Here is a 25,756-nt window from a genome sequence, read left to right as displayed (position 1 = left end):
AGACTGGGCATGTAAATGCAGACAAGGAGAATAGAATAGAATAGAATAGAAAATCATTTATTCAAATAAACTTACATTGAAGCACTTTTGAATAGTCATAACATTTTTTTTTTAATCTACCGCTCATTCGGAATGCTGTCTCATCACAAGAAGAACAAGCAAGAAACTTGTGTGTTGCTCTTTTAAATAATTTATTCTTACTTACAATTTATGTTTAAGTGTGTGAATACAAACCACCGATTAGCACTAATTCAATGAAATAATAAAATAGAAAAAACATTCAATTCACAACAACTGGTTAAACAATTAATAAGAGAAAATAAGTCATAGTGATTAGAGCAGACTAGTCCACACAAGCAGCACCCGTTCACGAGTATGACGGATGAGCCAGCCACCACTGCGCTTGACCATATTTTAGAGAGCCCAATGATCCGGCCCACCAGAATGCGAAGGAACCCTCCCGTCTACCCCTTATGTAGTCCCTCTCACTCGAATCATATGTAGTTTCGCGCGTTTTTGCAATAGATAGAAAAAAATGGCAGATATATGACTAAACAACAAATACCTGATTTTGTTACTTCATAATGTATAGATCTCAAGCGTGATTAAGGAAAATAAAAAATGACTACATAAAAATAAAAATTAAAAAACAATGCATACATACATCGGAATAAATCGTGCAAACACGTTTTACTCCAATCGGGCGCTTGAAAGAATATGTCGTGAAAAAATTGTTACTATGTGGAATTCTTAGCATCCGCCGAGAGATCCTATTTTGGAGGACTAAGACGCAATGTCTCGGTGTCCAGTAACATCATTTTTTGACAACATACACATAGCGCCATCTATACCCAAGATAAGCTAGCTACAGCTTATGTTATGGGTATTAGATAATTGACATAAATACATAGGTATGTATTCTTTTTCATAAATAGAAAACACCCAGACCGATACAAATGATCAAACCTCATAAATACAAATGTTTCTGTCGTGCAAGGAATCGAATCCGCGACCATCGGAAGCACGGTGGTGTGTTACACCACTAGACCACCGAGGCTATCAATAATAATGTCATTCTTTTTTTATACTGCAAAATCAACTTAAATTAAGTGATTTAAAGATAGCTGTGGGTACAGTTCCTTCTTAAACAATTTAATACTAAATAACCATTTAAAGTGATTATTACGTTCATGTGAATGAAGTGAAATTCTATTCAATTCTATAATGAAGTTTGCAAATGCAAACTGAAATCAGTTTTACCAACAGTATTAGCTAAAATCTATTTGTGTTCTAACTTTGTAAGCTCGCTGACATTAATATTGTGATGTTGGGTTATGATCGACAAACCAATTTAATATGCCTGGTCAGTAGTTAGTGGTCAATTAATACAGTTGTTTACTTCAATCAATAGGCGAATTAATAATGCCGTCTTTATTGTTACTGGAATTATAAAATACCACCCCGATCATCAATCTGAATGAATGGCAGTTGCACTCTTTCAGACACTTTTTGCAACGCATAACAACATCCTGGAATAACTTTCTGGTAACAAAGGATCTTCCGGAAGCAACGGTATTATTATTACGATATTGAAACCTTCGAGAAAAGAACTTATACCTTCTCAAAAGGCCGAAAACGCACTTGGAATTCGTTTGGTGTTGTGGACGCTCATGGGCGGCGGTAATCACTTAGCATCAGGTGATACGCTATCTCGTTGTTCCTTATGCTATAAAAAAACGGAAACAAGTTGATGGTTTACCTGGTCAAAAGTGGCAACATGACCAAATTAGGGCAGGGGATTGTTATTAATAGGAACTATAGACCCTCTTCCTAGTTATAAGCCATACCGCAAGTGAGAGCACCATACCATAATTAGTTTAAGAACATTGTCTAATGAAAAACAGAATCCTGGATATCACGTCGTTAAACAAAATAAACACTAGCAACGGCCACCTTTACGCATACGGCCTTTCACGTACAGATCGGCTTTCAAGCAGGAAAGAATGTCCATGTAAATATAGACAAAGTGAACGAGAAAGACCGCGTGCAAACAGTAAGCGCATTCTGATCGCGCGTGAAAGAACGTAAATAACATTTATTTAATAGATAATAAGCTTATTTATAATAAAGAAAAAATAAAAAGAAACAGTTATATTATTATAAGATTTATTATTTTTCATTTCTTATAACTTTTGTATATTATTTTGCATGCCGTGTTCGCCTATAAATAATTGTGCATTTAGACCATAACCCATTACATGTAATTAAATTAATTGCACAATTGTAACAATTGTTGGTGATCCTAAATAATATAAAAAAAAATATAGTAAATATAGCTATTACGAATTATCCTAATAAAAATAGTAAAAAACTTCTTAAATTGTATTAAAATGAATGTAATATTTAATCCTACTTGAAAAGTGTTGTTTTTAATTTTTGTTCATCAGAAAGCGCTGCAGTCCCAACAGCATTCTGAATATATTTATGAAGAAATTTGATCTACCAATTACACATTTTGTTGATATACTTGTTAGGCAAAGATGTAACAACTAGTAAACACTGTTAGTATAGCTTGTGCATCAGAATAACAAAATGTAGGGGGGAAGGGGATTATTAGTAATGTGGATTGATAACCCCATTGCTAGCAATGTACCATGTCAGGTCGACCTCCACGCGGTTCCCCCTGGAAACCATCGTATTAAATTCCTGGTGAATTTGCACGATGGGCTAACTGGCCTGACCTCATGTTCATCTTATCATCCTTCCCTGGTGCCCCGCCAGCGTAAACCGTTAGCACAGGCGGGTGCACCATTCCATTATCAATCCTCAAAAAAGAACACAAAATGTAAGGTTCATCAAAATCCATTCAGTTCAGTTCAGTTGTTGCTTGAAAGAGTAACAAACGTCCATATTTGCAAAGTTTTGCGTTTATATTATTATTAAGATTAAGATATTCTACTACTACTAAGACTACGGCTTGTGACTTGTGCTACAAATTGAATCAAGTCATAGCTAACGATCTGTTACCGTCCCGCATCCAGCCAGCTTCTTAATTAATATAGAGAAGAAAGGCGTCTGTTCATTTGACCCGATTCGTTTAAGGATCTAAGGTAAATTAAACGGTTTATAATTGCGTCTACCCTCAATTTAATTTGTGATAGCGAAGCGTTCCGGTTTAACACGACTGCAATTATTCGATTTATACTTTTTTGATGATAACAAGAGTTACAAATAAGCACAAATTATTAAAGACTAATTAGCAATTATTATTATTAAAATAAAAAAATCTACAAAAGATTAACATTGTTCATTTTATTGGACTTCAAACCTTAAGTACCCCGTCTTGCTCCCCTCTCCCCTAAGAGGATTAAATAAATAACTAACCCTGGACAATTAACACAGCACCATCTTGTCCCATGGAAAGATAATAGATGATTGAAAAAATAAATAACTAACCCTGGACAATTAACACAGCACCATCTTGTCCCATGGAAAGCAGTTTTTATGGGTAATAGATGATTGAAAAAATAAATAACTAACCCTGGACAATTAACACAGCACCATCTTGTCCCATGGAAAGCAGTTTTATGGGTAATAGATGATTGAAAAAATAAATAACTAACCCTGGACAATTAACACAGCACCATCTTGTCCCATGGAAAGCAGTTTTTATGGGTAATAGATGATTGAAAAAATAAATAACTAACCCTGGACAATTAACACAGCACCATCTTGTCCCATGGAAAGCAGTTTTTATGGGTAATAGATGATTGAATAAATAAATAACTAACCCTGGACAATTAATACAGCACCATCTTGTCCCATGGAAAGCAGTTTTTATGGGTAATAGATGATTGAATAAATAAATAACTAACCCTGGACAATTGTGTGCACCATGTTGTCCAATGGAAAGCAGTTTTTATGGGTAATAGATGATTGAATAAATAAATAACTAACCCTGGACAATTAACACAGCAAAATGGAAAGCAGTTTTTATGGGTAATAGATGATTGAATAAATAAATAACTAACCCTGGACAATTAACACAGCACCATCTTGTCCAATGGAAAGCAGTTTTTATGGGTAATAGATGATTGAATAAATAAATAACTAACCCTGGACAATTAACACAGCACCATCTTGTCCAATGGAAAGCAGTTTTTATGGGTAATAGATGATTGAATAAATAAATAACTAACCCTGGACAATTAACACAGCACCATCTTGTCCAATGGAAAGCAGTTTTTATGGGTAATAGATGATTGAATAAATAAATAACTAACCCTGGACAATTAACACAGCACCATCTTGTCCCATGGAAAGCAGTTTTTGGTATATGGATGATTGAATAAATAAATAAATAACCCTGGATAAAGAACACAGCGCCATCTAGTCCCAAGATAAACAGATGTGTGTGTGACTTGTGTCATGGGTACTAGATAACTGATATAAATACTTATATATATTTTTTTGTAACATAGAAAACACAAAGACAGATAGAAACAATAATATATATTTTTGTAAATACAAATATAATATATAGAATACAGCCAGGTTAATACAATCAATCAAACTCATGAATACAAATGTTTGCACCGTGTGAGGAATCGAACCCGAGATCAAGTAAAGCGGTGTGTCAAAACGCTAGACAACCAAAGCCGTGGATTGTATACATTTTTTAATTCTATAAAATACTAGTTTTTGCCCACGGCTATGCTCGCTTTAATTTATACCTTTATGGGTGAAATTTATCAAAATCCTTTCTTAGAGGATACCTACATCATAGTAGCTTTATGCATGCAAAGTCTCAGCCCGATCAGTTTAAAATTGACAAAGTTTCATACAAACTTTCATGCCCTATTTTATCCCCTTGGGGGTAGAATTAATCAAAATCCTTTCTTAGCGGATGCCTACGTAATAACATCCACCTGCATGCCAAAGTCAGTGGCAGTCCAGTGGTTTGGGCTGTGCGTTGATAGATCACTATGTCAGTTACCCTTGAGTTATATATATTTAGAAAATATGTATGCTGTAGGTTTTGATAGAAAATAAAATATGTGAAAATTTGACGACCTCGGTGGTCTAGCGGTCTAGCACACTGCTTTACGACCCATGGTCGCAGGTTCGATTCCTCGCACGGCACAAACATTTGTATATATGAGTATGATTGTTTGTATCGGTCTGGGTATTTTCTATGTATAATATGTATATATTTACAAAAAAAAATATCTATGTATTTGTATCAGTTATCTAGTACCCATAACACAAGCTTTAGCTAGCTTAACTTGGGCCTAGATGGCGCTGTGTGAATTGTCCTGAGATTATTATTATTATTATTATTATTTACCACCTCTACTGGAAGCGTTAAGACATTCACTACTAGTGAACAAATTTAGGCGAAAGGGAAAATACGTGTCTCAATATGGCTGTAGATTCAATAACGGGCGGAATTTATTCTAGTAGAGTAGGTCGTAACACTTCCAGTAGATGTGGTCAAGTTTCCGCGCTGAATATTTGTGATCACACATGCAAATGTTAGCGGATATAAATAAAATAATATAGAATAGAATAGAAAATCATTTATTCAAATAAACTTACATTGAAGCACTTTTGAATAGTCATTACATTTTTTTAATCTACCGCTCGTTCGTAATACCATTAAATAATGAATATTAACTTCCCTAAAATGACATCTAATTAGATATATGTTTTAATATTTTGAACATACTATATTTTTTATACATTGTCACATTGCAATAATAAAATACAGGTCTTTCTATATTGATACTGTAAAACTACATATGTTTATTAATTTTGATTTTTTACAGTTTAATTATATTAGCGTTTATTTACACGCTACCGTTTATAACTTACAACACATCTATGTTATACGCGTAACGAGCCAGCCCGGTATACAAATTCCTCTCTGACATCAACTTGGATTTACTAAATACGGAAAGTATATCGCCGGAATACCAAAACATATGCAACGAAATAAACAGTATTAATTTTGTTCACTAAATATTTATATGAGGAAGAGCAAATAAATGTAGATATATCATTATTAATTAAGACCATTTAAATATAATCCTGAACAATTAACACAGCGCCATCTAGTCCCATGGTAAGTGAACTTGTATGGGTACTAGACAATATGTAAATACATACTCTATGTATGACAAACACCCAGACCGATACAAACAATTCAAATTTCAAAATATCTTTATTCATGTAAGTCTATTACAGACTCTTATGATATGTCAAATCTACCGTCAGTTCGGAATGATATCGAGATAAGAAGAACTGACAAGAAACTCGGCTCGTGAATACAAATCATACTCATTAATACAAATGCGCCGTGCGAAGAATCGAACCCGCGACCATCGGAAGTAAATCGGTGTGCTAAACCGCTAGACCACTGAAGCCGTAAAATTAATTAATAGTAATTAAAAGCATTATGACATAATATTACTCTTATCATGATATAAGAGTTGCGATGGCATGTCTATAGAAATAAACGTTAACTTTTTTACCGTTTAAACAGAAATTTCAAAACTCGGAGTGTTAAATATCCCACTTTTATTATTATCTAAATATTATAATTTATATCATTTAATTGTTTCTTTAATGTTATTAATTAATGTCAATTATTTGTTGTTAATTTTAATAATATATATATAACCTTTTGATGTTGTTCCGTTGCCCTTACTCCATATAAAAAAAAGTACTATAAATTAACTTTGGCGCCAAAATGTTGACAAAAAAAAAAGATAAAAATAATATTGTAGAGAGAGATTAGAGATTTAAGAAAACTTTAGACCAAATATATCTATATATATTGTCATATTTATTATTGAATATATCAGTTATGAAGTGCATGTAATGGTTAGAAATACATATTGAAAGCTATAAAATAAAGAATTTAATTTTAGAAATTAGTGATTACACTTTTCATTGTTTTTAAAGAAGATTTCCTAATAAACATGGAGTGTAAATTAAATATTTTATTTTACTTGTAGAAAATCTCTCATGGAGATTATTGGAATAACTAGGTGAAACTCATATCCATTAAAAACTCCAAGATAATCGGATGAAGCGGCTATTGCCGGAGGCACAGGACCGGCAGAAATCTCTAAGATGGCTTACCATAAAAACTCTTGTATGACGATTTAACAACAGTTTGATTTAGACAACGTGAGCGTGACACCCCACCATCTAAATATATATAACTCAAAGGTTACTGACTGACAGTGATCTATCAACGCACAGCCCAAACCACGGGACGGATCGAGCTGAAATTTGGCATGCAGGTAGATGTTATGACGTAGGCATCCGCTAAGAAAGGATTTTGATAAATTCTACCCCCAAGGGGATAAAATAGAGGATGAAAGTTTGTATAAATCTTTTTAGATTTTCGACTGATTGAACTGAAATTAAAGATTGGAGCTACTATGATGAAGACGTTCGCTTAAATAGGATTTTGATAAATTCAACCCCATGGGGAGCAAATAAGGGATGATGCAGGATGTAAATGTATTAGTTTGAACCTATCAGTACCTAATGGAACGAATAAATTAAGACAAACAAAAAAATTGTTAGATCAATAGGCTACTTTTATTTTATAAAGTTCAAATTCAAATTCAAAAATCATTTATTCATGTAGACATTTTAGCCGCTTATGAACGTCAAATTTTAACATTCTAAATTTATTTTTTTCCCAACCGTCCAGTTCGGTATATAGATCCAATTGAGAAGAACTGAAGAAGATAAATAAATAAAATTCCACGCGGACGAATTCGAGGGAACAGCTAGTCGTAGTATAAAATAATTTATTTATTATTTAAATAAATTGAAATATTTTTAGTCGTTCGTTTATAACTTGGACCACAAACAATGTCACGGAGTAACGAGCTACGCTAGCAGGTATCGTTTAAGAGACGATAAAACGTTACCTATCTTTCCGCTGCCACTTGTGACTTTAACCTGTGATCAGATTTACTATGCTGATATTTCACAATATACCTTCATTGGAATGTTATTATACTTTTATCATTACATAGTATAAAACAAAGTCGCTGTCGCTGTCTGTCCGTCCCTATGTGTGCTTAAATCTTTAAAACTACGCAACGGATTTTGAAGCGGTTTTTCTTAATAGATAGAGTGATTCAAGAGGAAGGTTTATAAGTACACCTGTGCAAAGCCGGGGTGGGTAGCTAGTTAAATATAAAAATAATAAAACATTTACTTATTTTTAACCTTTTGTATTTTACCTCTTTATATTATATATGTATGTGTAGGTACTACATACTTACTATTCATAATACAGAGAGGTAAAGTTTGTATGTTTGTTTGTTCGGCGTAATCTCCGGTTCTGCTGATCCGATTTAAAAAATTCTTTCACTGTAAGAAATGTATATTAATCCAGAGTGCTCTAAGCTATATAACATCACGCTATAATCAATAAGAGCGGCAGCAATGAAAAATGTAGCAAATATTCAGTTTGTATGTTTCTGCTATGTGCGCTGCGCTGTATAAAGTTAGTTATGTAAAAAGTATATATATGCACTGCATAAACTGTTAAAGCTACGCAAAATATATGTATGAAGGAATTGTTCTCCTTTAAAAGTTCTAAAAAAGTCTGCTTACACCGAAACGCATATTACAAAGTAACCTACTAGGTGGCTGAATTAGGCGATATAGCGGTATGCAAATGACTTTATACAAAGTTGACGGCCTCGGTGGTCTTGCGGTTTAGCACAGCGCTTTACATTCAATGATCGCGGGTTCGATTCGGTGCAAACATTTGTATTTATGAGTATGATTTATTGATTGATGGATTGTAACGGTCTGGGTGTTTCTATGTACATGAAAAAAAAAACTATGTTTTTGTATCAGTTATCTAGTACCCATAATACAAGCTTAGCAAGCTTACTTAAGCAAGGTATATATTGTTGTATTAATTGTCCAGGATTATTTATTTATTATGGCTTCAAAGCCAACTATCCCCGCTGCAAAACATCTCTGATGCACTACAAAACCTAGAGATTATGTCCGCTCCCTCTCATGACTTAAACCAAACCATATCTCTGTAAGATCGGATACGGTAACGCGAGTAACGACCCGTAACTGCGAGTACCTTGACATACGTCACGTAATTGCAAATCACGAATGCACACACCATTCCGACGTTATATTACGTGGCACCCAATGGATGTACGAGTCTAGTTAACTAATTTTATTAAAGTGCGTTTTGTACGAAGTCATCTCCATAGGTACACCTGCATGAAGCAGATTAAAGCAGTAATTAAAGACGCAATATGAGAGTATACCAGTATATAATAAAAATATATGTCGTAACAAACTATATGATCGTATTGTAGAAGGCAAGAGCAATAATAAAACCATAAATGAATGAATGAATGAATGAAACTCTTTATTGTTCCTCTCACAGAAAAATACAGTTACATACAATTAAGTATAATGATAATAAAAATAAAAAAAAATAAAAGAATATAATTTTATCACAACAGAACAGAGTATTTTATCAGAACCTGTATCAAAACAATCGGTACTAATTTATAAATTTGTAGATAAAAGTAGGTAAGATTTGTCTTTATAGTAATTTAAAGTTTAGATGTAATGTAATTGATTAAGAAGTCAACACGGAGCTAACATGCTCACTATTGTGCTAAGCTGCTAATAAATAAAGAGAAAAGAAAATATAATGATACAGTGATAATAATAAAAAAAATACAATAATAAACAAGACAAAAAGGTAACAATGGGCCTTATCGCTAAAAAGTGATCTCTTCCAGGCAACCTTAGCCTTAACCATATCAACAAGACATTTATATGTTACGGGTTCAAACCCCCTAGGTCCATATATCTACCTATTTGTAGTTACACAATCGGCATGGATACAGCGATTGTTCTTGAAAAGTATGTTCCAATACTTTCCAGCAGACGATGACTCAAAAGAACGGCGTCCAAAAGATACGAGAACACAGTGTGGCAAGTGGACAGACACTCTAGATTTAGTCACGAACGCGACTTCAGTTATAAGACGTATCAATCGCGATTCCTAATTGTAATTTAGAATTAAACAAATAACTGAACTTTCTTTGCTTTTAGAAAACCCATCACCACCCGTCAGAATGTAATTCGTATAAAAATATAAATGGTTAAAAATATGAAATGGTGCTAGCCAGCGGCCCGAATGTAAGAAGTCCTGTAAAAGTCATGACAACTTTTTCATAAGTGTAGATTGGATATTAATTTTTGTTTTAAACTTAGGTAACTTTTTGTCTTGCTCTTCGGTCGTATGTATGGACATTTTTGGGCTACACAGAATAACAGCGCTCTGATAGCACATGCTGAGTGTGAGCCATTTAATAACTTAAAACTATAATGCTCCTCCACCGACCACGGCAATGTACCTGTCCCGCCTACACTACGCCACTAAGGAGCAGGACATTGACGACTTCATACAGACCAGGAGTAACCTGACAGTGAGGGTAACTAGCTGGAGTCGAGTTTCAAGGCGTTTTAGCCCGGTCCCATCATGTTGCCCACCTTTATGAAGGAGGACTACTATCTGAAGGGGGTGGCGTATCGGCGCTACCGTGGCAGATTATCGTATATTCTTAGGAGCGATGGTTTTTATATCCTCGGGAAAGAGTGTAAGCTGTCCAAAGGAGATATAGATATATATAAGTTTATGTACGCGTGAGCTACAACCACATAGGATGTGTAGTGGCAATTCCTCTTCAGTTTGGCAAAATCTGCAGATTTTTGTTGTACATAGGCGTAGGTTTGCCATATGTTTGTTCAATTTGCAGTGTCCTAGTCGTGATGCATATGTTGTTTTTACTTAATAGCAATAGTCTATTGGAGTATTTATTCGAGTAGCCCGATATTAGGGATTCATTTTTGTTCCCAATTATAAACGACTAGCTTTTGCTCGCGGCTTCGCTCGCGTTTAATTTATCCCCTTGGGGGTGGAATTTACCAAAATCCTTTCTTAGCGGATGCCTACGTCATAACATCTACTTACATGGCAAATTTCAGCCCGATCCGTCCAGTGGTTTGGGCTGTGCGTTGATAGATCATTATGTCAGTCAGTCACCTTTGAGTTATATATATTTAAACACCATTTCCCCTCTCATTGTATATATTGCAAACTTATTCCCCTCTGAGTATATATGATTATTATCATAGCGATATAATTACTATATAATAAACACAAAAAATAAATTACTTCAAGCCGGCTTATTTATTAAGGATCCTCAGATTATTAGGAACCGAATACATATTACAAATTAATTTTACTGAAGTTACGCTTTGATATTATCAAACGCGTTTAATTTATAAGTTATTTAACATTTGATTGATTTCATTTTAGAAATGGATTTTATTTTATTTTTTATAATTTTTATTTATCTAAACTAATATCACTAAGAGGAAATTATTTCATTTTTGTACTCGTATTTTAGGTAAAAAAATAAGATCCTTAACTAAAACCACTACTGAAAAATTGCTCGCTAAAGAGTATGTTTAATATATAAAACAATGTACCGAACAGTGTGTGAATATAGACTGTAAATTAAAGACGATAAGGTCTACAAATCAAATATATTTACATAGATACATATGTCTTTCTTCATTTTAAACGAAAATCAATATCTGAATATGGACTATAAATTCAAGGGCATAAGGTATATAAAACAAAGATAGATACTTAAGACTTTGTTCCTTTTAAACAAAAATATTGACATCCGTTATTAAATAGAAGTTCATTGGATTGTCTTGATTATAGTGTATTCATATGTGAAATTCACATAAAATAGAGCAAATAGAGGGAGAATTATCTGTTTGTGTTATTTTCTTGGCTTCCGCAAAACCCTATTGTGTACATTCATATGATTGACATTTCATTTGTAGACGCTGTCTAGAAAAATCATGTCAACTATATTATTTATCTACTATCTGTTCCCGCGACTGCATCCGTGTGGAATTTAACTTTATTTTTCTAAAATAAAAGTAGCCTAAAGAACTAAAAATTATTTTGTTCGTCTCAACTTATTCGTTCCATTAGGTACAGATAGGTTCAAACTAATACATTTACATCCTGCATCATCCCTTATTTTATCCCCATGGGGGTTAAATTTCTCAAAATCCTATTTAAGCGAACGTCTTCATCATATTAGCTCCATTCTTTAATTGCAGTTCAATCAGTCGAAAATGTAAGAAGATTTATACAAACTTTCGTCCCCTATTTTATCCCCTTAGGGGTGGAATTTATCAAAATCAATTTAGCAAAAGCGGACAGAGGAGTATAAAATTTCGTACACTTATACTTTATATAGAGTAACTACTCGCCCCGGCTTCGCACGAGTTTACATGTATTATATATATAAAACTTCCTCTTGAATCACTCTATCTATTAAAAGAAACCGCTTCAAAATCCGTTGCGTGGTTTTAAAGATTACATTAAACTTTATTACTTCAGTATCTTCATGACAAAAACCACACCTACAATATAAATTGCCACAGTTATAAAAAACCCTTACTAATATTATAAATACGAAAGTTTGTCAGTATGCATGGATGTTCGTTATTCTTTCATGCTGACTACTGATCGGATTTTGATTTAACTTTACAGTATAATATAACTTGTACATGAGAATAACATATAGGCTATAAATTACGTGGGTGAAACTGCGGGCACAGCTAGTATAGATATATAAAAAATATTATATCTTTATGTCGAAGAATGTAAGAATGTCCAATAAGTTTGTCACTTCAGCCACAGTCGACACGTCTGAGATGGAGCCAATGAAACGTGACGTCACGAGTTTGCACCCTTATGTCTCGATAGCATATTGTTGTACAAAGCAAATTCACTCTAAATACGAAGGGTGGAAGATCAATTTGCAATGCAATTATTATGAATGAACATTTTGTTTTTATTTAAATATATTTTCTTCTTTCATTTAAAACCATTGCGCTTTACTCGTTTAGGAGTCCGTGGAAATAATCTTTAATCAAATAAACTTAATATAAGCACTTTTAAATAGATATTTTATACATAAAATTCTTATATCACAACGTTAGTAACCATACAGGAGTATGGTAACATTGTTACTGAAAAGGCTTGACCGATTTTTACTAAATTTTATATACATATTCAGTAGGTCTGAGAATCGGCTACTATCTATTTTTCATACCTCTAAGTTAAAAGTTGTTCATGGTTTGTGTAAAATTTTATTTTTACTTTTTGGTCAAAATTTTTTTTTATTTTTTTATAATGTGGCAATAAAAATACATACAATACTAAATTTTACCTTTCTACCATCAACCCCTATTTAATAGCGATATTAATTCATATGACAAGACATCGTTTGCCGGGACAGCTATAATAATATATGTTTAATTAGGGAATCTTCTAAACTAACAATTAAAACTGTAATCACTAAACATATATCTTTAATTTGTAGCCTTAAATATATTTGTACATTACATCACTTTGAAAACTGTTATAACGTATTTATGTAATAAATATGACAATATATATATTTTCTCTACAGTTCACTTCTGATCTCTATAATATTATGTTTTTTTACATTTTGGCGCCAAAGTTATTTCACCTTTTTAAAAGCAACGGAACAAACCCAAACAGCTATAATAATGAGACAATATTCAAAGTAGGATATTTAACAATATATATATGTATAATTTTAGAATTTTCATAAAACAAAGTCGCTGTCGCTGTCTGTCCATCCCAATGTATCCTTAAATCTTTAAAACTACGCAACGGATTTTGAAGCGGTTTTTTTTAATAGATAGAGTGATTCAAGAGGAAGCTTTATATATATAATACTTGTACACCCGTGCGAAGCCGGGGCGAGTCGCTAGTACATGTATATATATATTTTGACGACCTCGGTGGTCTAGCGGTCTAGCACACCGCTTTACGACCGATGGTCGCGGGTTCGATTCCTCGCACGGCACAAACATTTGTATTCATGAGTATGATTGTTTGTATCGGTCTGGGTGTTTTCTATGTATAATATGTATGTATTTACAAAAAAAAATATCTATGTACATGTATCAGTTATCTAGTACCCATAACACAAGCTTTAGCTAGCTTAACTTGGGTCTAGATGGCGCTGTGTGAATTGTCCTGATATTATTATTATTATTATATTTGGCCAGATATAACAGTGGTTTTATAATGAAGCTAAATAATTGACAACCGACCGCTCAATGGACTGATGTCGTTTTGAAATAGATATTACAGACAGACAGACAGTGATTTGTGTCACTTAAATTTATTACTGAACTCTGTCGAGTTAATTGTAAAGGGTGTATCAAACCAAAAGTGAGTGAATAATAATATGTTTGCTGGAGGAATATTGCTATATTTATTTTAATATCAGCTGACCGCGTATTGCCATGTAAATTTTTTATCGCTATTCAAAAATAGGTGTTAGAGATAGAAGAGTGAAAATTTAGGGTGGTATGTATTTTTTAATACAACATTATAAAAAAAATCACAAAAAATAAATATTTATTTATTTATTCTTTTGCACACGAAATGTATACATGACGAACTTAATGCCTGATGGCATTCTCTATCAGTCAACCGTCGCGTTGATCAGAGATAATAAGGCGGTGCACTTTAATAATTAATTGAAAGAAAAAAAAAACAAAAATTATAACAAATAGATACAGAAAAATAATACATATATATGCAAATATATAGAATAGAATAGAAAATCATTTATTCAAATAAACTTAATTTAAGCACTTTTGAATAGTCATAACAATTTGTTTTTTATCTACCACTCGTTCGGAAAGCTGTCTCATCACAAGAAGAACGAGCAAGAAACTTGTGTGTTGCTCTTTTAAATAATCCTTGTAAGTTTACATTTACAAGTCGTAACGTGTGTATACAAACTACCAACAAGCACTAATTTTTTGGGTCAAATATAAATATGCAATAAGATTAAATCAGTCGTAGTGATAAGAGCAGACCAGTCCCTACATGCAGCACTCGTTTCACGAGTATGACGGATGAGCCAGCCATCACTGCGCTCGACCATATTTTAGGGAGCCCAATGACCCGGCCCACCACGCCGCCACATATCTGGACATTTTAGTGAGCATGACTACTCATTCCACACGACCACGTCACATAAATATAAAAATACTAATATACCAATATAAAATATATAAGTTTATGGATTACATATTAGGGGTGGACTACCCTTATTTAATTAAACTTTATTGAATTGTACAATAGGCGGGCTTAATGCTAATAGCATTCTCTACCAGCCAACCTTAGAAAGTGCAGAGATACTCGAAGGCGGTTTAGTTAATGAAATAAAAATATATTAAATAGATATACATATACATAATAAAATATAACATACATACATATAATACATATTATAAACCTACTATATATATTTGTCAATTTTATGTTTACTTTGTTAGTTGTAGTTTAGAACTTAATATGCTATCGTCGTCGACGAACTCACATTGTATTATTTTACTGATAACAGAATAGCAGAGAGGGTGGACTCACTGCCCTCACTGAGTTATACCGTTTTGTCTCATTCATTAGTTTTAAATTATATTATTGTATGGGCAACATTTGTATTCTGTGAAAAGTTTGAGACAAATAAAGATTATTATTATTATTATTTATTATTATTAAATAAGATAATGATAAGCCTTAATACTGTAATACAGTACCATGAGATACGATTTAAAAGATATACATTAACTCTTTTTTTTAAAGTATATTAAGAAGGAACTTCACAGATGTCTTCTGGCAGTGAGTTCCAATGACGTGAGGCTTGTAAAAGTCGGTAATGAAACTCCTTTTATGGAGTGGCGTAGTCAGGACGAGGGAATCACTTGGAGGTGTGAAAAAGAACACTAGAATTTTATATAATTATATAGGCTTCGCACGCAATGTTTGAGGTTCTTCTTTTATTAAAACTAAGATATCTCCTAAAGTGTTCGTTGATATCAAATTATTTAAAGGACATATTCATTTGGATATGGATTAATATAATGTTTATAAAAACTGCATTGTTTTAGAAGAAATTTGATTATTATAAAATATGTTTTTAATAAAAAATGTTCGTGACGACGTATGACTAAGTTTTAAGATAACCTTAAAAGATAGACATACCTATGTTTTATGTCAACTTTTAAAGGAGAACAATTCAGTCATACACTAATAAATTAGTGCTAGTTGGTAGTTTATATTCACACATTTCGATTTAATAATGTAAAGTTACATTGATTATTTATAATAGCAACACGCAAGTTTGTGAGAAAGTTTTCCGTTTTTTTTTATAGCACGGGGGACAAACAAATCTGATGGTAGGTAATTACTGCCGCCCATGAGCACCCACAACACCAGAGGAATTGCAAGTGCGTTGCCGGCCTATGACGAAGGAATAAGCACTTTTCTTAAAGGCATTATCGTATATCGTATCGGTTCGGAAATACCATTGATGAAAGGTAAATCCACAACATGGTTGAATGAGCGGTAGATAAAAAAAACACAATGACTATTTAATAATAATAATAATAATATAATAATCTCAGGATAATTCACACAGCGCCATCTAGACCCAAGTTAAGGTAGCTAAAGCTTGTGTTATGGGTACTAGAGAACTGATATAAATACATAGATAATTTTTTTTCGTAAATACATACATATTATAAATAGAAAACGCCCAGACCGATACAAACAAACATATTCATGAATACAAATGTTTGTGCCGTGCGAGGAATCGAACCCGCGACTGTCGCATGTAAAGCGGTGTGCTGGACCACTATACCACCGAGGTCGTCAAAAAAAAGTGCTTAAATTATGTTTATTTGAATAGGGGATTTTCTATTCTATTGTATATATTGCTGGAAACATGAAGTAATAAAACTAAGCCTGCCAAAATTCAGTTATCACATATTCATAAGACATTTGTAGAGTCACAACCCTTTTGACGTATCACTCACCTCTGCATAAACAATTCGCGCCATTTATTTTCCTTATGTGTTCATAGTGAATCATATGAAATATTCACTATGTTTCTTGTATGAGAGATATTGCTTGTCAATCATCAACGGACTCAATTTAATATACAAAATAAGGGATTGAAACTGACTAGAAACATATAATCTTACTAATATTATATATGCGGTATATAAGGTAAGTTTGTATTTTATTTATTTGTTTATTTATATCAGGCTACTAGGCCTATATTAAATTATATATAATATTGTTAATATTATTATATAATATTATTAAATACATTTTAGACTAACATACATATGAATTAATATTATAACACTAATATCACATATAACATAATATTACATATAATATATTGAAATTGTCTGTGTGGTCACGGCACTGGCGACGGTAATCTGCCACGGTAGTGCCGATAAACCGCCCTCTTCGGCCAGTAGTCATCTTTATGAGTGTGGATGGATGTTTGATACTCTTTCACGCAAAAACTACTGAATGGATTATAATAAAAATATACAATAATATAGCTTCATCATTAGAATAACATATAGGCTATAAGTTTCACGTGGGTGAAGCCGCCTGCATGCTAATTACGAGTACAATATATAAAATGTATGGGTTGAGTTTCAGGAGAGTTTCTTCGAGACTGAAGTAGCTAGTCGAATAGAGCGATGATGATTATGGATGACTAGCTTTTGCCCGCGGCTTCATAGAAATCCTTTTTTAGGGGATGCCTACGTCAGAGTAGCTTTATGCCTGTAAAGTCTCAGCCCGATCGGTTTAAAATTGATAAAGTTTCATACAAACTTTCATCCCCAATTTATCCTCTTGGGGGTAGAATTTATCAATATCCTTTCTTAGCGGATGTCTACGTCATAACATCTACCTGAATGCCAAATTTCAGCCCGATCCGTCCAGTGGTTTGGGCTGTGCGTTGATAGATCACTACGTCAGTCACCTTTGAATTATATATATTTAGATTATGGATAATCATAAAAAATATAACATGCATAAGAAACCGATGTAAATAATTGACGGCCTTAATGGTCTATCTGTTTAGCACACTGTTTGATTTCCGATGGTTGTGGGTTCATTCCACGCACAGTACAAACATTTATAGTCATGAGAATTATTGTTTCTCATATTTCATGATTGTTACTCATCAAATTAATAAAATACAACATTTATTTGAAAAGAATACGAGCTGAGTTTCTTGTCAGTTCTTCTCATCTCGAAATCATTCCGAATTAACGGCAGATTAGACATATCATAAAAGTCTGTAATAGACCTACATGAATAAAGATATTTTGAATTTTGAATAAACTCAAAATAATTTAATATAATGACAATGGTATCATTGGATAATTCACAGCGCCACCTAGTCTCAAATAAGCAGATATTGTATTATGAGTACTAGAAAACAGATAGATATACCTACTTAGATACATTTTGTAAATATTCACATTAATCTTATATATAAGTCTTATAAAAATCATTATCTCGTGTCACAGTTTTCGTTCCCATACTTCTCCGAAACGGCTTGACCGATTCTCATAAAATTTTGTGAGCGTATTGAATAGGTCTGAGAATCGGGCAACATCTATTTTTCATCCCCCAAAATGTATTTTTTTTTTTTAAAGCAAAACAAAGTTTGCCTGGACAGCTAGTATATATATAAATTACAGAGACAATAAAAACAATCATACTAATGACTATAAACGTTTGTACTGTGCGAGGAATTGAACACACGACCATCGAAATAGATACTAATCAAAACATATTGCGGTTAAATTGTACACTGCGATATGCACCAGTATTTTATGATTAATACACAGTAACTGCTATTTTCTATTAGATAATATGCACGATACCAGGAACAGTCAGAATGTATTCGTTTGCATAGCTGTTATAGGTCACAGGGGAGCGCGGAGAAATTGTAATTTCCTATTGGATCAAATCAAATCAAATAAAAAAATATTTATTCATGTAGGACATTTGAGTCGCTTATGAACGTAATTTTTTTGCATTAATATTTTTTCCTGACGTCCAGTTAGATATAGAGATATTGAGAAGAACTGGTAAGATACTCAACATTTCTTTTTTTTTTTTAATCAATATCAAAGTTTCTTTTTTTTTTTTAAACCAGTTTATATACATTGTCTACTTCTTTCTAATCTAAACCGGAAGATTTGAAAAATATAAAAAAAGATAAAATATTTATAGATAAACTAAAAGAAATACTAATAAAAAAATGTTATTATAATGTCAACGAATATTTGACAGATAAATTATAAAGTTAGTCTATAATAATAATGTATACAGATCCATTAGAAGAATAATATATAAAATAATTAAATTCTGTTAACGCCACTGTATCTCATTGTAGCTTGCTGCGCCCATCAGGGTCCATGGTGCTCTTATAATAATATTATGTCAACCATTATTGTAACACTATGGAATGCAAATGAATAAATAAATAAATAAATCTATGTCTGACATTACACGAAAATCCCGTGCAAAGACAACTATTGCCATACACGTTTGTCATGGTCATTTATAACATTTATCTGTTTCTGTACTTATTATTAGTTGAATATCAGCATCTCAACCTGGGCTTACATTCTTAGATTGAATCCGAATGACACCGTTCGATTGATACATTTTGCGGGATTCTACAAGACTATCATTATAGTTTCCAAGGAGATATCATCGAGGTCGACCTAATATAGGTACATTGATACCAATAGGTCTAACCCTAATTACTGTGCTAATCCTGTATAGAGAGGTTGTTAGTACCTAATACCTGCTTTTAGACGACATGCTTTTACGCGTGCGATTAGACGACACGTTCTTTCGCGATTCAGATCGCGCGCGATACAGCGCGGGAAAGGTAACGCGTGCAATAGTGAGTGATTGCGTTTTACTATATGTTGTGTTCACTCTTTCGCGCGCGATAGCGCGTGCTTCATGTCTTTTCATTTTATTTCAAAATTGTATATTTTATTTTCCAAAGACACATTAAAGATTTATAGATTATTTGTCTTTACTATATACTCTGATGTCCGCCATTTTGCAATGAGAATTAATTATTACAAAAAGGGCTATAGCACGCACGATTGAAGGACACGGAAACGCATGAGCTGACACCGCGCGCTCTTTCTCGTTCTCTTTGCCTACATTTACATGCACAAAATTTCTCGCGTGAAAGACGGCACTAGTGGCCCATTTCATTATCATACATTAAAAAAAACACTTCCCGGGAGAGGGGCTCCCGATAACAGGGTAGAGTGTCTAGCTGTACCTTTGATAAACTTTAATTATGTTAAAACTAATTTTGTTTGTTTATCTCAAAGGATTTAAATTCGAAGTAGTCCATTTTGCGTCAAAGAAAATTAATACAACTTTAATTTCATTACATTAGTGTAACGCATTGAATTTTGGTCCTAAATGTATATACAAATACAGATTAATAATAATAATATCCCTGGACAATTCACATAAGGTTTTGATAAAATTATCAAGTCATAATTATGTATCTACTAGCTCTGCCTGCGGTTTCACCCTTCTTAAATTTCAATAAGTATTTGTATATAGCCTATGTGTTATACTAATGTATAAGCTATATTACTATAAAGTTTCATCAAAATCTGCTAAGTAGTTACTGCGTGAAAAAGTAACAAACATCCATACTCCCAAACTTTTGTATCCATAGTATTAAAAACTATTAACAGCATTTTAAAACTCTATCACAAATAAATAAATATATAGTCCCAAGCTAAACCAAAGGCCTTATCGTTTATGTACAGTGAAGGTTAAACCTGATATTTCACTGGGTATATAAATTAAATAAATTCAACATATACCCATTGTTAGGGAATTTACTCTCTGCTACCAAAATGTTAGGGAAAGTACTATGTATATATATAGGGAAAAACGTCTGTCACGTACCTGTATGGTTCTGCGGATTTCTTGGGCTTCAGGGTCTCGAAGATATCTTCGCTAGCTTTCCAGTTTCACAGTAGGATTCACAGTAGGTTTAACACAGTTCTAATTTATTTTAATTCACAACACAATGCGCGCGCGCGTCAAGGCCGCTGTACGGTCAGTTCAGTACTAGGTAAGGGAGGGGAATGAAACGCGCGGGAAGAAACTAACGGACTCTAATATAATAATCTGTGCTTACAATGGTACAGGGTAGATTTTGAACACCCATATACTCATGCTTAGTAATGTAGAATACTAAACTATAGTTAGAAATGTACCGTGTCAGGTTGATCTTCACGTGGTTCCTCCTGGAAAACATGGTGATAAATTCATAGTGAATTTACCATGATAGGCTAACTGACCTGATCTCATGCTCAGCTTATCATCTTCCACTGGTGCCCGCCAGCGCAAACCGTTGGCACAGGCGAGGGCAAAATTACATTGTCGTTCATAAGAAAAATAAATATATACTCAAAATGGCATGGCGCGGACTACCGAATTCGTTCAGTTATCGGTGTTTCCGTCACCGGAGAAACAGTCGGAAATATAAATTTGCACATTTTTTATGTGCGTCAGATTTGTACTCACGACCTTCTGGATTTAAACCATTAGGCCATTAGGCTCTCTGTTTGAAGTTTTAATTATGTAAAATATGTAGATACCTAGGTTTTTCAACAAGGGTATATTTAGGTTTCTTAAGGATAAGCAACGCCCCTTGTGTTTCAGGCTTCACGTTACTGTAACCGTTTACCATCAGATGAGCCGTATGCTTGTTGAAAACTCTAATATAAATCATATATACTATATCAGTAGCAATACTATTGACAGCTCAGTAAATAATACAAACGAGTGTAAAATTGTAAATTGATTTTGACTGAAATAAACATAGGAATGAGCATGAAATGAATAATGTAAATTCAGCCGCTTTGGAAAACCTACCCGTTTTCCAAAGCGGCTGAATTTACATTATTGTCAGTGAAATTGCTATAATGCAATTGTAACGTTTTCTGATTTTGATGTATGAATTTATCTTACTAATATTATAAATGATTATAATTTATGAGTATGGATGGATGCTTGTTACTCTTACACGCAAAAACTAGTGAACGGATTATTTTTAAACTTCCGTGTTTAGTATACAATATTTCCCAAAAAAAATCTTTGGCCATGTCCAGCAGTGGACGTCTTCCTGACTGAGATGATGATGTTACATTATTTGTATTACTAACCGGGTCTTAACACGAATAATTTTATGGCAAATGTTTCGACTTGGTTGCACTAGCCGTGGTCACGAGCTGACTGGAGTAACAGCGATGTCATTGTTTTTTTTTTAATTCATTTCATAAAGATTAGTACATTTATTTGTACACATTGAACTGCAGAATAGTTTGTAGATAGGTGCCAACAGTTTTTTCATCTACAGTCACTAAATTGTATAACAATAATTCGCAACACACAGTACATACCGTACACTTATTGACTGTTGACGCTACAGAAGTTTGGTTGAAATTATTTATGACTGGATTCCACGCAAAGGATCCTCTCTGTTGAAATTGGGATGTTTTTTTTAATTTCAATCGCCCGCTGTACCATTCTTGGACGATATTCCAGTACCATCGCTGTTACTCCGAGAGATGTAAACAATTTATTTGCCATAAAATTATTCGTGTTATAACCCGGTTAATAATATAAATACTGAACGAATTTTGATGAAATATTACAGTTATATAACTTATACATCAGAATAACACATAGGCTATCAATTTCATACCGGTGAAACCGCAAGCACAGTTGGTACTTTATATATATCACCGTTCTGTCCACAATTCTGTTCTACCATTGAAATATTTAACAAAAAAAATTACAGCTTATTTTTACCACAATATTTATGTTTATAGAGGCGCATGAGGTCCACATACGAGGTGATTAAATGTAATCCACTAAAAATTAAATATTAAAATTAGACCCAGCTTTTACATCTATCCTTTACTACAAATATGCCTCCCTTGTTGAACGAAAGAGAAAGAATGTCCTCAATTTATTATGTTAGTACGTAGGCAACTGGGAATGGAATATACAGATTATTTCTATACTAGTGACCTACCACGACTTTGCACACATGTACAGTGTGTTGCATATGCAACTACGCATGTATTATTCAAATAATCCTTACGGGAGAATTTGGTATTATTTTGTGGAAGTCCATATCATTAATTAATGTATTTATACAGTCGCAAGTTGTCGAATAGTTAAGACTAGGCTTCCAAGCTATATCCGAACTCAATTCAATGTTTGATCATGTTTTGTTCAGAGACAAAGCACGTGTAGCTATATGGGTGTGTATTCAAGAATAGTCGGAAATTGATCACCAATAGAGAAAGTCGTAACGCTTCCAGTAGCGGTGGTTAGGTTTCTAAACTGCACTAAATATTTTTGATCTCACACATATTAATGGTAGCGGAAATATTATTATTTCATTTATTCATTTCATTATTTATTTGTTTGTAGAATACAGTTAATCAGATCCTAAAACTAAATATATATAATATCTGAGGACAATTCACACAGTGTGATCCAGCCCCAAGCTAAGCAGATTGTGTTATGGGTACTAGACAACTTATACACATACATTTTTTTCTAAATACATATATAATATACATTCAAAAACTCCAGATCAATACAAACAATCATACTCATGAATACAAAAATTTTGTATCGTGCGAGGAATCGAACCCGCGACCATTGGAACTAAGGCGATGTGCTAAACCATAGTATTATCCATCCATGACCTAAATCTTTAATGATAAAAATCGCTAGACCATGAGCATGACCATCCATTAAACGAAATAATATAAATAAAGTGTGTAAGCAAACTAACCTGTACAAGGGCTTCCCGCCCGAATGCCTGAACCAGAGCACCATGTAGACGCGGTCCTCATTGGTGTCAGGTTCGATGTCGCACGGCAGCGAGGCGGTCCGCCCCACCACCGCTTCAACGTCCATAGTTGACACTGGAACAAAGTCCACTGTATTTCAATTAGTATGTCCTTAGTTTACTATATATTTATTTATATTAGTGGTCAACTATTGATTGTGGTCACCTCATGGACGAAATTCGACCACTCTGTGACTACAACCTATAGTTGATAATGAAACAAAGTCCAATGTATTTCAATTAGTATGTCCTTATTTTCCTATATATTATTTATTATGTATATTTATGTATATCAGTAGTCAACTATTGACTGTGGTCAATAGTTGACTACTGATATACATAAATATACATAATATTCGACTAAATTGGACCACTGGGCGACCACAACAGAAAGTTGACAATGAAAGAAAGTCCAATGTAATTCAATTAGTATGTCCTTATTTTCCTATATATTATATTTATTTATATTAATGGTCAACTAAAGACTTTGGTTGCCTAGTGGTCGAAATTCGACCACTGGGCGACCACAATCAATAGTTCGCCTGATATTTGATGTATGTCCTTATGTGCCAATGTATTATTTATGTATATTAGTGGTCGCCCAATAGTCGAAATTCGACCAATGACCGACCACAATCAATAGTTGACACTGGAACAAAGTCCACTATATATCAATTAGTATGTCCTAAATTTCTTATAAATTATTTATTATAGGTGTTTATTTATATTAATGGTCACCTAGTGGTCGACTTTCGTTCCACCACCACTGTTCATAGTAGTGTTGTCTGTACAGTGATCAGACTACAAAATAACACTTCAGTAAAACTGAACACAAACACCTATATTTGATAAAAATATTACATCAAAACGTTACAGTTCCAATGCTGAAATATATTATACGCCAGTTTATAATATTAGCAACGATATTTCAATCCGTGGTCTTGTGTGCTGGGCTGCATGATTGATTATTCCTACACCTCCTATTTCTCTTATGATTAAATTGGTTGCGGCTGAACTTAGATTTCCTATGGGACTGAGGTTTTATATGCAGGTTACTTAGGACATATCTACTTGAGAAACGTAATATTATATTAAATATCATGTTGAACCTCTCACTCATGTTACGACGGCCTTGGGGGCCACAGTGCTGCCTTAGTTTCCGATAGACCTGGGTTCGATTCCTGGCACAGTGCATATATTTGTATTGATGAGTATCATTATTTGTATTTGTGTGTTTGTGTTTTCTATGCATGTATTAACAAAAATATGTGTTTAAGTATTTATATCACTTGTTTAGTATCCAGAACGCAATATATGCTTAGCTTAGGACTAGATGGCCGTGTGGATTGTCAAGGATTATTATTATTAAACTCTATATAAGTAGAATAAACTTATATTATTCGTAAAAAGACCAGAAATTTCAACCGACTGTAAAAAAAAGGAGGTGGTACAACTGTATTTCTTTCATGTATATTCTTTTTTAACTTCAGAACCTTTGTATGTAGTTGTGAATGGGTAAAAAATTTACAATAAGATCACACCACCAATTAGTATGACAATAACATAATATAGTTAGTAAAAATCACAGGATCTTACCACGTTTTATATTTATTGAGTTCCCGATATTTCGGCAGTGTTTCAACCGCCATGATCACGTGTAGACTGAACAGCAGCGGGTCTTTTTATGGACAGACATATGCGTCTACCTTCACACATCTTCGTTTGTTACTACTACTGTGATTTTTACTAATTATACGTATAAATAATGACCGCGTTATATTTAAAAT

General features: G+C 33.3%; 1 protein-coding gene across 1 annotated transcript in view; it reads right to left on the bottom strand.

Annotated features, from left to right (window-relative positions):
- The window catches only part of LOC131846391 (hemicentin-2-like), a 179,869-nt gene that overhangs the window by 49,339 nt on the left and 104,774 nt on the right, over positions 1 to 25,756 (bottom strand). The window contains exon 3 of the mRNA XM_059195668.1: positions 23,913 to 24,060. Coding sequence (XP_059051651.1) covers positions 23,913 to 24,060 — 148 coding nt within the window. The remainder of the gene's footprint in view (positions 1 to 23,912; positions 24,061 to 25,756) is intronic.

Source organism: Achroia grisella, unplaced genomic scaffold (assembly GCF_030625045.1).
Source record: "Achroia grisella isolate CSIRO2021 unplaced genomic scaffold, CSIRO_AGI_Agris_v1 utg511, whole genome shotgun sequence".
Classification (NCBI taxonomy): domain Eukaryota; kingdom Metazoa; phylum Arthropoda; class Insecta; order Lepidoptera; family Pyralidae; genus Achroia; species Achroia grisella.
The sequence above is the reverse complement of the archived record's forward strand: the minus strand, read 5'-3'. Positions and strand labels throughout refer to the sequence as shown.